This window comes from Trachemys scripta, chromosome 3, assembly GCF_013100865.1.
Source record: "Trachemys scripta elegans isolate TJP31775 chromosome 3, CAS_Tse_1.0, whole genome shotgun sequence".
Lineage (NCBI taxonomy): Eukaryota > Metazoa > Chordata > Testudines > Emydidae > Trachemys > Trachemys scripta.
In genome coordinates, this window is record NC_048300.1 from 108,472,704 (window position 1) to 108,487,119 (window position 14,416).

The window sequence follows — 14,416 nt, forward strand, 5'->3', positions numbered from 1 at the left end:
TCCCTACAGTACATGTTCTACTGCTTTGCTGTTTAGCAGGGAACTAACTCTTACAATCAGTGGTTCAAAGAAACATTTATGTTCATGTTCTTTCTGGAGAGATTTTCTTAGCAAAATGAAAAGAGTATTTATATCTCCTTGTTTTTTGTTTAGATCTGGCATATTTTAAAGGGGCCTGATGCACTTAGCAATGTGAAAAGGTTTATTATTGTAGCCTTACTCTTATACCTTATACTCTTGATGAAAAATTAAAGGGTTCAGATGCTGATCTCACATATACAGCACACAATGTATCAGCCAGTCATTTGCAAATAACTATCAGTTGCACATCTAAGTACAGTCACTCATTTTACAAGGTCTGTGGCTGGCAATCCATTCTATTTTGGATCAGAAGATGACCTCTGGTAATTTATTACTTATGCTATATAACAGGATCAGTGTTATGATTTGCAGGTAGAAGTAAGAACTGAAATTCCCTTCAAATCTTACTTCTAATTAGAAAGCAGAAACTGGCCCCCCCAAACATGGAATCTCAATCAACCATGTGTGCTCCTTTGTTAGTGAGTGACTTATCCAATCCCTGGCTCTACAGACCATGGAGGTCCTTGGTTGCACTCACAATTTGCCCCTACCTTCTTCTGTCAAGAGCATAACTTTTCCCATTGAGGGTAATTCACATTGAGAGCTCTTAGATTTTGCTCAATATTTATTGTCCCTCCATCTTCTCCTTGATCGACCATGACCTTGGACACCATAAGCATGTCCTTGCAGGAGACAATTAGCTGGTCTGTCTTCTGTCATTCTAACTACATGACCTGCGCCCTGAAGTTGTTGGTATTTCACTACATTTACTATATCTGGTTCTCCATAGACCTTTGACAGTTCCTTATTAGAACTTCTCCTCCATACATCGATTCTCCCTTTTTGGCCCAAAAGTTCATCTCAACACTTTATTTTTCAAAGTATTTAGCTATGATTCTTCCTTCTTAGTCAGTGTTCAGGTCTCACATCCACATAAAACAAGGTCTTGTATATCTGAAGCTTGGTCTCTCTCAGTAGTAGTTTGGAGCTGAAATTTTTTTGCTGAGAAAGGTAACAGGCATTCCTGCTCTGAAATCATGCCTTAATTTCCTCACTCACCATACTGTTATTGGTAATTAATGCTCCTAGGTATTTAAACTGTCTAACTGGTTTATATCTATGATTATAGACTGCTACATAAACTTGCCCCTTTTCCTCTCATCAGCTCATAAGCATATATTTGCTTCTTTCTTCATCAATCTTAAGACCCATTTTTCTTGCTGCTTCCTTCAAATCTCCCGTCATACTTTGAACATATCATCTGTCTCTCCTATGATAGCCAAGTCATCAGCATATCCAAAATGTTGGGGTAGGCCATTTCAATTTATCCCATTCTGAGAATTTTGCAATGATCATACCACTTTTTCCTACAGCCACATTTAAGACAAAGAAAATGCAGTAGATCTAATCTACCTGGATTTCAGTAAGGAACCTGACACAGTTCCACATGGGAAATTAGTTAAATTGAGAAGATGGGGATTAAGATGAGAACTGAAAGGTAGATAAGGAACTGGTTAAAGGGGAAACTACAATGGGTCATACTGAAAGATGAACTGTCAGGATGGAAGTTACTAGTGGAATTCCTCAGGGAACGGTCTTGGGACCAATATTGGTTAACATTTTTCTTACCGGCCTTGGCATAAAAAGTGAGTTTGTGCTAATAACATTTGCGGATGACACAAAGTTGGGAGGTATTGCTAATACAGAGGAGGACTGGAATATCATACAAGAAGATCTGGATGACCTTATAAACTGGAGTAATAGAAATGGGATGAAATTTAATCATGCGAAGTATAAGATCATGCATTTAGGGACTAACAACAAGAATTTTTGCTCTCAGTTGGAAGCAACACAGGAGGAGAAAGACCCAGGTGTATTGGTTGATGCAGCCATGAAAAAGGCTAATGCAGTCCTAGGATATGCTAGGCAAGGCACTTCCAGTATAGATAGGGAGGTGTAAGTATCATTATTAAGGATATGATTTGGTCACAGATTCTTTAATGGACTTTAATGGACCTCCACGACTTCTTCAGCTTCAGACCTGGCTGCAGGAGCAGCTCCCACTGCAGGAGCAGTGGCTGGCGCTGGGTCACTCTGCAGTGGCCAGAGCAGCCCCCTGCAGCTGGAGCAACAGCCCTGGAGTAGCAGCCAGGGCTGGGATTGTTTCTCTCCCCACCCCCCCAGGTATTTTAAATAAAAGTTAGGGACAGGCCGCAGGCTTCTGTGAATTTTTGTTTGTTGCCCATGACCTATCTGTGACTTTTTCTAAAAATGCCCATGACAAAATCTTAACCTTAAGATTTAGTGATACAAGGCACTGGTGAGACCTCATCTGGAATACAACTGGGTGCAATTCTGGTCTCCCATGTTTAAGATGAAGATGATTTCAAACTGGAACAGGTGCAGAGAAAGGCTAGTAGAATGATCCGAGGAATGGAAAACCTACCTTATGAGACAAGACTCAAAGAGCTTGGCTTGTTTAGCCTAACCAAAAGAAGGCTATGGGGAGATATGATTGAAATCTATAAATATATCAGAGGGATAAATACTAGCGAGGGAGAGGAGTTATTTAAATTAAGTGCCAATGTGGACACAAGAACACATGGCTATAAACTAGCCATCAACAAGTTTAGGCTAGAAATTGGGCGAAGGTGTCTAACCAGAGAAGTGAAATTCTGGAACAGCCATCTAAGGGGAGCACTGGGGGCAAAAAAACCTATCTTGTTTGAAGACTGAGCTTGTTAAGTTATGGATGGGATGATAGGATGGGACTGCCTACAATTTTATGTGGCCCATCGGCAACTGCCATTAGCAAAAATCCCCATTGGCTAGAGATGGGAAGGCCTCTGAGTTACTACAGAGAATTCTTTCCCAGGTGTCTGGTTGGTGGGTCTTACCCATATGATCAGGGTCTAACTGATCACCATATTTGGGGTTGGGAAGGAATTTTCCCCCAGGTCAGATTGGAAGAGACCTTGGGGGTATTTTGCCTTCCTCTCCAGCATGGAGCATGGGTCATTTGCTGGTCTAAACTAGTGTAAATTTTGAAGTCTTTAAACCATGATTTGAGGATCTCAGTAACAGCCAGAGGTTGGGGGTCTATTTCAGGAGTGGGTGGGGGAGGTTCTGTGGCCTGCAATGTGCAGGAGGTCAGACTAGATGATCACAATGGTCCCTTCTGACCTTAAAGTCTGAGTCTATGAGGACCAGGAAAAATGCATCTCCCTGCCTTAATCCAGTACTGATGTCAAATGGGGATGGGATTTCACTTCCTACTTATATTCTACTTTTTGAACCACAAATGCAAGTTATCCAATCCTTATGATTTTGTCAGGATTCATATGCTTTCTTAAAGTGTATAAAAACTATTTGTGTGTTGTGATCATACTCCCACCTTTTCTTAAGTACCTGATGAACTGAAAATATTTCATCCACAGTGGATCTATTTTTTCAGAATCCACAATAATAATTTCCTTCTATCTCCTCAACGTACGAAGTAAGTCTATCTAAGAGTATCAAAGGCATGATTTTATAGGCTGTAAGGAGGAGGGATATACCATGATAGTTCCCACATTCCATTTCGTCTCCCTTTTTCAAAATAGGATACATTACCATCTCCTTCCATCCTTCTAGAATTTTTTCATACCTCCAAACCAACAAAAAGGGGTTTGCAAACATTATGATTTACCTTATTCCGTTCTGTTTTTAATAATTCAGTGGGAATGTTGTCAAGACCTGGTGCTTTATTATTCCTGAGTTGTTTGTGACTGGCTTTAGTAGTAATAAAGGAATCTTACACAAACACATTCAGCATCAAAAGTACCTTATTACCAATGTCCATCAGTGGGCTACACATTAAATGATGTATACATACAATATTTACAAATTCATACACAAATTTGCAAATTCTTTGATCTTTGCCAGAATCAAAGGCCCACCAGCAGGCACATCAGCAGAATATATTACCTTGTATCATTTAATTAACATGCCATCTACCCTGGCATTTCTTGACTTCCTAAATGACCTGTAAAGACAAATGCCTCCCATGCTGAACAAATCTTTCCTTTCCTGCTGTGTATTGAAGTTCCATCTTCAGCTCAGCAACTTAATTTTCAAGCACCTATTACTTTCTTTTAGCCTTCCTTTTTGGCACACCCATTCACCAGTTACCCTTCTCACCAGCACCTGTTCCATCCTACACAATACTGCAATCAACGTGAAATGCAAAGACAGAACAACTGTAAATTGATATAGCAACTCTATGCCATATGTGATGTTACAGATGTGCATAGTTATTTTTAAAAGCTTAGGCTGAAGAACCATGCAGCAAATTAAAAAGGCCAACATGAAAGTCATAAGTGATGTTCATGGAATGGATTTTATTTAATAGGAAAGTGGCCAGGACCAGATGAGGCGATGTATACAGTATAACAATGTTGCCAATAGATACCAGTGATGTTATATCTAAGGTTCAGATAGCACTCAAAACATTCTACTGTTTGTCCTGGAGCTCACACAATAAAATTTCTGTCAGAGTACAGAATAATACCCAAGACCCTCAATATAACTTTGCTAATGCATAAACATTAACACTGCTATATACGAAGAACCTATGTCTTATTTAAACTAAGGCCCCTTTAGCCTGACAGAGCAGAACGATTGTGCACTGCTGCCCTCCCTCTGGATTTCTGTCAGAGAGAGTCATGCCCATTGTTAGTTTACGCTAGCAGAGGATAGTGAGAGGAGATATTAAATTAACATATTTCTGGCCACCATGATCCTTCCAGTCATCTTCCGATTCTTCCAGCCATCTCTCCATCCTTGCCTATTCCTAGCTATGGTCCTCATGGTGTGTGCCCCATTTATAGATGATTGAAGAAACAATGAAGGTCAGTTTCCCAAAGGATTCTGGTAACCATACTATCACCAACACGAATACATTCAAAACAAAATCTCAGAGCGCCTATTTTCTCCTAACTTACTAGTGGGGATTTAATATTCCATTACAAATATTGTATGCTGCAGTGAATATTAACGCCACTGAGTGCTTTTGTTCTTCACAAGGACTAGGTTTAACCAGTCTCCTAATGCTGCATAGTAACTGTGCTCTCGTAACACTACAAAAGAGGATTTCTGCATGTTTAGAACTTGCACTGCTTACCAAAGCAGTTATCATGTATATCACAATGGTAATGTGAATGATATGGCATGCAGCTCTCTGTATAGTTGTTCTGGGGATCAAAGGGCTTTGCAGGTTATTGCAAGATGTGTGTTAGAAATGAGCTTTTTATACAGGACTATGCTGGAGCAGATGATCTGAGCTTTTATCATTAGTCAAAAACATATTTCAGCTGCTTTTCAACCACATTTCAAAGCTTAAGAAGAGTAAAAAGAAGTATCATATCTGTAAATTAGGTGCCTAAATTGTCTGTTGTATTACTGAAAAAACACCATGAATTATAATAAGGAGGCCAAAAGGCTGTGTAAATCTCAATAGAAAGAATTCCTTTGATGTGAAACATTTCTCTCTTTCAGCACTCAAACTTCTCTCTCTTTCACTTCAAAAGCCTTAAGATCCAAACTGAACAGCAGCATTTAACAGCCTGCCTGGATACTAACCAATCTAACTTCACTTAGAGTAAACTTAATGGAAGCCACAAGAAACCCCCAGACAGACTTTTAAGCCCTTCTGTGCCCTCTCTCTCGACAGAATGATACAGTACATGCACAGATAGTACAGTGATGAGCACAGCATAAATGCTTGATAATGTAGGTAAATTAGATATTATTATTCTTTTCAACTGGATATTTTCCAAGTCCTTTTCACTGGTGTGCTAGTCTCACAGTAGTGTTCCTAGAGACATCTGATGGGGAACCTATACGAATCTCCGCCACTGATTTACTGGTGAACATCAAAATCAGTGGACTATACAAGCTCCACAACACTCCATCACTCCCCACAAAGGAGTGTGAGTGAATGATTGGTAGAGAAAAATGAAGAGAGATCCTAGGTTATTGGGTTGTTTTGGCTGAGCAAGTGGATCCAGTCAGCCATGCACTTCTAAGCAAAATAGCTCAGAGCAGCTGACTTACCTTCTGGAGCCTTAAACACTGACCCACTGGCAAGCCTTCCCTTTTCATTCTTTTTAACTGACTCTATCCCATATTGATGTTACAGAGATTGTGGCTGGGAGCTACAATCAGTAATATACTAAATTCTCCCTATCTGTGTAAGGAAAGACAAACCCATATCAGCATAGTCATGAATTTTTCTCATTGCATTTAAAGTGAAGGATTCAAAATGTAACTGTCAGGAGGGTTATGTTTTCCTAGGTACATCTTTAAGACTTAGTGTATAATTAAAATGCTATTCATGGAAAAGCAATTTGAAAAATCCACTGATCCACAAATTAAGGCTATCTTGTTTTATACTGCAAGGCAATTAAACATCCTGTATGGGGGAAAACAGGAAGACCAGCGGTAATTCTAAATGCCAAATTACATTGTAAAAACCCTGAATTTTCATTTTGGACTTTTCCCAGAAGCTTTTTCTTAAGGAAAGAAAAGGGAACATTTAGAAACATGCACAATACGGAGTCTGCTTGAAATTCTACAGGGAAATGAGAGTATGATATCCTACTAAATTGGCACCGGCTCAAATTGTGTTTCTGCAAGACTAATGAAATGAGAAATGTTGTTTCAAGCTTCATGCCATGTCAGAGAATATAAAACTAAAATGCCCTTGAGTTAATCAGAACAGTCTATTCAGCGTAATTCGCCCATTCCTAAAGGCTACAGAGCAGGGTGGAAACAACTGTATATTGGGTAAGATTGTTCTGGATAATAGCGTGGACCTAATTGCTGAATTAGCAGGGAACTGTAGTGAATATATGCATTCTGCAAGAAAAATGATGCTTTCTATTTACTCCGAACCATATGCTTTAAAAACAAAAAAGGTTTCCTGATTTATTAAGCATTTCTTTGAAGCTAGGAGGAGGAAGCCAGCAACAATAGCTTCTTGTCATAATATAACAGAATTTACAGAGTTACCTTCTACAGACAATAAACAGAATAACTCCACAGCAGAAGACAGAGATGGGAGGTGATGGGAAATCTTGCGTGGAAAGCTTATTGATATACTTTGCTCCCTTCCATCACATATCATATGCTGTTGATCCTATTTTACCACTTCAGACTAAAGTGAATAAACCCTTCTTTTTCCCCTTATTTGCAGAAGCTACTTTATCTTGATATAGGGGCATTCAGAAGCAGTTCAATATAAAGATCTCTTCTGTCAAATCACTGCTTCTTTTCCTCAAGTACTTGAGGTCCCAATGGTGGTTAATTCAATTGTATTGGTATATTGAGCAGATATTGGTGCCACCAATCAGGTTACCCACAGGCAGCAGCACTTACCATGCATTCTCCTGTGAGGTCATCGCAGAACTCCGCATGACCAAAGCATGTGCATGGTTCACAGATCCCACCAAAAATAGTGCCGTTCACTCGTCTGTGTCTAGGCCAACAAGACTGCAAGAAAGACAACAAATTTGTCAGACAGTTAGTTGAATTTGATAGACAGGCTCGGAAAATGTATTTGCTAAATGTCTAAAAATATTGAAATATTTCTAGAAAGCTATTCTTCCTGGCACTGTGGCTTTGCACTGACCTTAGCTTTATTGGTAGGTGTGAGATTAGAGGAAGCATTAACTTGATCTTTCTTCTGAAATGGTAAAATAAAGCAGAGAAATGAAGAATGGAAATATGACAGCATCGAAGCAAGAGGTACAGTTTGAAAAATAGCCAGAAGACAAAATACTGAAAGAGAGAGAGAAAAAAGCAAGGACCTTTTTTGAGAAGCTTAACTGCAAACGATGTACAACTAAGATACCCTTCAATCTTTCTTGTTCCAAGTCTAACAGGAGACTGCATTAAATTACAACATAGGCTGAAAACAAAGCATGCTCCTTTATCTGCAAGTTTTATTTCTTCATGCATGTATAATAGTTCCACGACTGAAATTATTTACTTTAAATTTAGATCCAATAAATGCATGACTAGATTTTTCTTAACAAAGGTGGTATCTTACAACTGATTCATCAGCAAAAATTCAGCACTTTCACTTATTCATAATAAGATGTCAGGCAGCAGTCTTACTATATATTTCAAAAATGGCATTACAATTTTCACAATCTATTCTTCATCTATGAAGTTGTTCATGTGATCCAAGGATTTTGCATATTGTAAATAGGTGCATGACATACTATATTGACCTTGAAGAGAGCCAGCCTTATATAAGGTGGGAGTAGCCTTACAGAAACAGAGATAGTTATAATACATTTAAAAAAATGTTTTCCAAACAACCTACAGTTGACAAGTGATCTCATTTCCCCTTTAAGGGGTGTTGCTTTTTATTTTTATGTTTTTTAGTCATGTTCCTGTATAACATGAGATAGCTTTGAAGATTAATTACAAAAGGAAGATTTTCTTTGAGAAACATTCCAGAAAAAGATGTTGGGTTTTTTTGTTGCTGTTTTGTTTTTGGCTAGGCATTCTTAATCAAGATAAACTGTTGATGTCAAATTAAGAACAAAAAGCCTTAACAAACAAAGTTTTTTTTTCTCCTGCTATGCAAGACACATCAATAGGTTCCTGAGCAGCCACCTTCTATGTTCTAATCTTTCCCTCCTTTATAAATTGCATATACAGTTTTTAATTTGTCTGAAAAACTTGATCTAGTCTGAAGGGGCTACCAAGCATGTACCACGTTGTACTATTTAAGGCTGATATTTTCAGACATTCAAGGGATATGGATGCCTAATCCCAGCCTGGTTTGGTGCTGGGACATCCAAGATGAGATTCAAAGCATAAATTGAAGAAACTGCACCGAATAGAGGGAGAGAGTTTATGGGATGAGATTTAAAGAGAGGAAATTACTTCGATTCAGATGATGGGTGCTGAATCCCACATAATCATGGCAGCGCAAGTGAGACACTGACTCCCCACAGTGGAAGACTGGAAGGGAAGTCAGCAAGAAGCCAAGGCCAGGGGGAAGAGTGAGTATGCAAGGAAACAGGTGGATATAAGGTGGGGGGGGACGTGGGCAGAACTAGGTGATTATCACAAGCATGGACATTTTGGGATTTTTAAAAATTGATCCACTTGTGCCCATGCTTCTTGCCATGAACATTTAACTGAACAATTTTCCTTGCCCAAATTCTTGTAGAAAGTGACTTTTAAGCTCATGCATTTGAGTATTCTCCCTGGTGGTGACATCTTTAATATGGGATTGGATACTTTCTAGCATAGCAAGGAAACTGGGTTCCCCAAATGCCTCACTAGAGCATTAGCATGAGTGCAACTAAATGAGCCAGACAAGGGTCTGACCTCACTTTTCAGAACTATTTTTCTTCTTATGATTATTTATATTGCTGTAGTGCCTATTTATCAGTTGTATTGTGCATGCACATGCAACTGCCTTGTATAAACAGGATGAGAGAAAGTTAAATTTAAAATCTGCCCCATATTAGTAAATCTACAGTAGCCTCAGTTCTGAAGAAACAAAGCTTTGGGCAAGGCCTAATGTTGCCAATAAAGAAAGAGGTTAAAGTTCCTTAAAATCCTGTTTAACTGCACTCTCTCAACTGCTATACTCCCTGGGAGATTCAAAGCCCCACCGGCTCCTTCTCACGTCTCCTGATTATAAGAGTCATAGTCATCCAGTCAGGGACCAGAAACAATACCTTGTGATTTTTGTGACCAATCTCAATTAGCCAGCACACTGCTCAGACTTTGAATCTCTAGTACGGAGTGCTCACAACAGTCAATTCAATAAATAAATACAAGGAAATCACGATCTGCTCACTGGCATTCTGTCAGCAGGAATAAAGGCTAAACTTGTCAAACAGAATTTTCCACAGCACATTATTTGCTCAGCACAAAGGCTCCAATTGTGTAATTGAAAGAACACAGGCAGACTGCTGCATCCACGCAGAGCCCCATGGACTCCGCTAGGGCTCTGTGACAGTGTAGCCGTTTACACATGTACTGTCAATTGTAGAATCTAGGTCTTTATGTATGTTAAATCCACAAGGAGTGTTGCAAACGGGCAATAACTGTGAATTGGATATGGAGACAGAATATGAGGGTAATATAGTCTGACTTTCTGGAGCAAGAGAATGGTCTGGCTGGGACACCCTGGAGATCAGAAGATAGGGATTTAGGACTATTAAGATGAGAAGTGGTTAAGGCATGAGTAGAATTTCAGCGAAATCAAGGTAAGTAGGAGATCTGCCAGTGTTCCAAAGTTGGCAGTAGGCAGAATTAGACACAATTGCAGTCAAGGGGCCTCTAAAATTTCTGGCCTTGAGATCAAAGTTAAGGTCTGAATTAAGAAGAGTAATGGAGCAGTCAGAAGCATGAGTGTCCAGGATAATAATGGTGTTTCAGCCAATTGTGCTTCCCCAAGTAATTGTACCTACTGGACACAGGCTGTAAAAGTTGCATCTATCTAGCTAAGCAATGGTCTCATTTGATTTTGTTCCTATCTATATCATTTTGGAAGTGATATGAGCTTCTGTGAATTCCTTTAGGCCTTCTTTCTAGATTAGTATTACTAGCCGCAGCAAAAAGCAAAAGCATTTGGCATGAAACAAGACTCAAAGCCCTAAATATCATATAGAAGCATGGGGTGATTTAAAGAAAAAGAGAGTTGACAAGCAAATGCCTAGAGTGTCTGTGTAAATGGCATATTGTTTGTAGTTTTGTGAAGCACAGCATCTTGGTGTTTGAAACCACTTCCTTAGAGGCATAGCTTTTGAAGACTTTTGTGCTCCAATCTACCTCAAGCCATGCCTTTCTTAGTTAAGCATAAGTGTATGTGTGTGCATGCATTAAGGGTGCATTAGTGAGCTTGTATGAACATATGCATGTTCAGAGATCATATGTATGTTACTCCTCTAACCTTCAACAAGACTGAACAAAAGGAAAAACCTGAACAGTTCTCATGCAAAGAGCCTGGGGAAACAAAAGTGGGAATTCAGCTACACTCAGACCATGACTACACTGCAGCCAAGTCTATAGTACGAGTGCTTTGCCAGTATAGCTATACTGGTATATTGTACCAGCAAGGTGTTCCTAGCATGGCTGCAACATATACCAGCAAAACCGTCCTTTTGCTGGAATAGGTAATTCTGGCCACACAGATGGAAACAAGCTATCCTGGCAAAAGAATGTGTTTTGCTGTTTAACTGTATCTACTTTAGGGCTTTTACTGGCGCAGCTATGTCTGTCAGTGATCACACCTCTTCATCTCCTTCACTGACATAGCTATGCCATCAGATGTCTGTAATCCAGACATGGCCGAAGTCTGATAATGGTTGATACCAGCTCATGCTCACAAATTATAAGATTATTGCCAAGCAATATCTTACATACACGTGTAATGTCTCTAAATCTTGCAGTTGCAAAACAAATGATCTGAAGAGCACAAGAAAATCTTCTAGAGAAATACTTTTCCACTCCATAACGTGGAAATCATTGTTGGGGTCTAAAATGTCATCTCTGAAATACTATCAAATATAATCAGTCTGTTGCTTTTGAATTAGGGTAACTACACAAGGGACCAAACCAGATTTACAGAAGAGGCACTTGGGAATCAAAAGTTATGTTTTGCAAATATTTAGGGAACTTTGGAAATTGTAATAATCAAATAATAATAATAATAATAATAATAATAATAACAACAACAACAGCCACAAGACTGCAACTTGAAATTTCAAGCAGCAATTTCCCATTCGATCCAAAATCCAAGGGAAAGTGAATCTATTAAATGGAATGGCTCAGTTGCTATGTTGCATTAACAGGCAGCTCCAATAGACTGCGACATTAGCACAAGTGATTTGCACTGAAATATATCTGTCAGCTCCAGATGAATACTCACTTCACAGGAGGTACCACCATACCCTGGAGGACACTGACAAACCTCCACAGCAGACGCCACCTTCCTACCAGTTGAATAACGATCAGCAGCTTCAAGGCTAACCCCACTCAACCTGAGTTTAGATTAACAAAAATAAAATAGTTAACTCACAAACCAAGTATAGAAGGCAGATCAGTACACTTGGATGCAACTAAAAGGGGAGACTCAGTGTGCTGCTCTCATTTACTTGCTTAAATATAGGAAGGCATTCATATGTATCCACTGTCTCTAGTTCCTAGCCTAATGTCTGCAGGCTTGTCGCTATTTCTGTTCATCATGTGAAGAAGAATATGGTCATCACACACTTGAAAACTCACAATACTGTATCTGTAGGAGGAAGGCTATTCTTGGCACGCAAGTTGCATGCTTTAGCTTCCATTACAGATGTACATATAAATAGGCTGCTTGTCGCAAATGAAGTAGCAAAGAATTTTACACTGTGAAATCACTTTCTCCTGCTTAAAACATTACATTACTGAGCTTTGATTATGGGACATTTTTCTTCTGCAGATTTGCCCTTTTGAAAAAGATTTTAACTTATCAGCTCTGTGCAGGAAGAATTCTATACCTTGCACATGAGAAAGAGTCATTAGTTCCAGTTCTCCAAATGCCACAAAAAGAGAAGAGACACACACAGGAAGTTTCTATTGTTTCCATAATCTTGCAGCAGAAAATTGAAAGAATATGTTAAGTCTACCTCTCTTGGAATTGTTTTGGCATCTCAACGATATGGCTGATATTTATCTCAGTGGCAACTAGCTCTAAAACCCCTCACTAGTAACTTTCTTTCTATTCCTTTGAAAAAATTAAGGAGCCAAATAATCATCATTTTACTCAGTCAGAGAAAATGCTCCAATATTCCATGCTCTCCGTAAATGATTTGGCAAAACTTTAAGTATTATTTTTATTATTTAAAAAAACTTCACTCAAAAACGTATAAACCATCAAGTCAAGAAAGTACATCATCACAGCTGACAGCTATTTTAATAGTAATTTGAGTTGTAAATGACCCCATCTCCTTGCACACTGTGACAGACTGCGCACATTTTTTGGTGAGTCCTGGAAGGGACCATGCATCCCTGCTGTACCCTGTTTCAGAGATATCCCTCTGGCAGATAGCATGCTTGGATTTGTGGGGTTGATTCTCAGCCAGGCCTCAGAGCATAGGCATAGTTTGGGTGGGGAAGGGGACAGGAGGCTGCTGCCCCCGAAAACTGCAGCCTGGGAAAGGCACAGAATATCTCCCCCCCTCCACCCCCCCCACACACAACTGTGGCCCCATTGGCCAACTGGAGCTGTCCCCTCCCCCCCAATATAGAAGTTAAACTACACCTATGGCTCAGAGGTACTCCATTTGAATTAATGAGGTGCAGCTGACCGATTTTCACTATTTCCAAATAGTTTTTTTTGAAACAATGGTAATTTTTGTGAAAAAAAAAATCAATGTTCACTGAAAATTGTTTGGTTTTCAGACAAAAAAGTTTGGTGTTTTGGTTGCCAAAAACTGAAAAAAAAAAATGTTGATTTGAAAAAACATGCACGCACAGTCAAAATTTTCTACAGGAAAAAATAATCTATTTCCCCAACCAGCTATATATGGATTGCTCCCAGAGAGAAAGAGGGGAACAGATGCCCCACTCTACTGCTCTAGCCAGGGAGTGGGGTCAGGTACTTGCCCCACTCCATGCGGCACCCGGAAGCAGCAGTATGTCCCCACTCTGGCTCCTACATGTAGGAGCAGCCAGGGGGCTCCGCACACTGCCCCTGCCCCAAGCAGTGCCCCACAGCTCCCATTGGCCAGGAACCGCGGCCAATCGGAGCTGCGGGGTGGCACCTGCAAACAGGACAGCATGCAGAGCCACCCGGCTGCGCAGGAACCAGAGCAGGGACATGCCGCTGCTTTTGGGAGTTGCTTGAGGGAAGCGCCACCTGGAGCCTAAACTCCTGATCCCCTCGCATGCCCCAACCCCCGGCCCCAGCCCTGATTCCCCTCCTGTCCTCAGAACCCCTCAGTCCCAGCCTGAAGCACCGTCTTGCACTCCCAACCGCTTATCGCCAGCCCCACCTCAGAGCCTACACCCCCTCCCAAACCCCAAACCCCAAACCCCAATTTCGTGAGCATTCATGGCCCACCATACAATTTCCATACCCAGATGTGGCCCTCTGGCCAAAAAGTTCACCCACCCCTGTAGTAGAAGCTAGAGCAGGAAATTTGGGGAAATGTAAGAGCTACTCTGTGTGGTTTATAAGGGAGTTATTTTTTGCCATGGTTTGAATTTATTGCATGGAAGAAATGCACAGCTAGAGACTTTTGCTAAATTGGGGTCAATTCAGACAAAACCTAGAACCCTTGCA

The 14,416-nt window shown here is 40.1% G+C and overlaps 1 protein-coding gene across 1 annotated transcript in view; it reads right to left on the reverse strand.

The window, feature by feature from the left end:
• Positions 1 to 14,416, reverse strand: part of LAMA2 (laminin subunit alpha 2) — a 450,699-nt gene that overhangs the window by 187,145 nt on the left and 249,138 nt on the right. Inside the window, exons 15-16 of the mRNA XM_034766884.1 lie at positions 12,023 to 12,134; positions 7,498 to 7,611 (exon numbers count right to left, since the gene is read on the reverse strand). Coding sequence (XP_034622775.1) covers positions 7,498 to 7,611; positions 12,023 to 12,134 — 226 coding nt within the window. The remainder of the gene's footprint in view (positions 1 to 7,497; positions 7,612 to 12,022; positions 12,135 to 14,416) is intronic.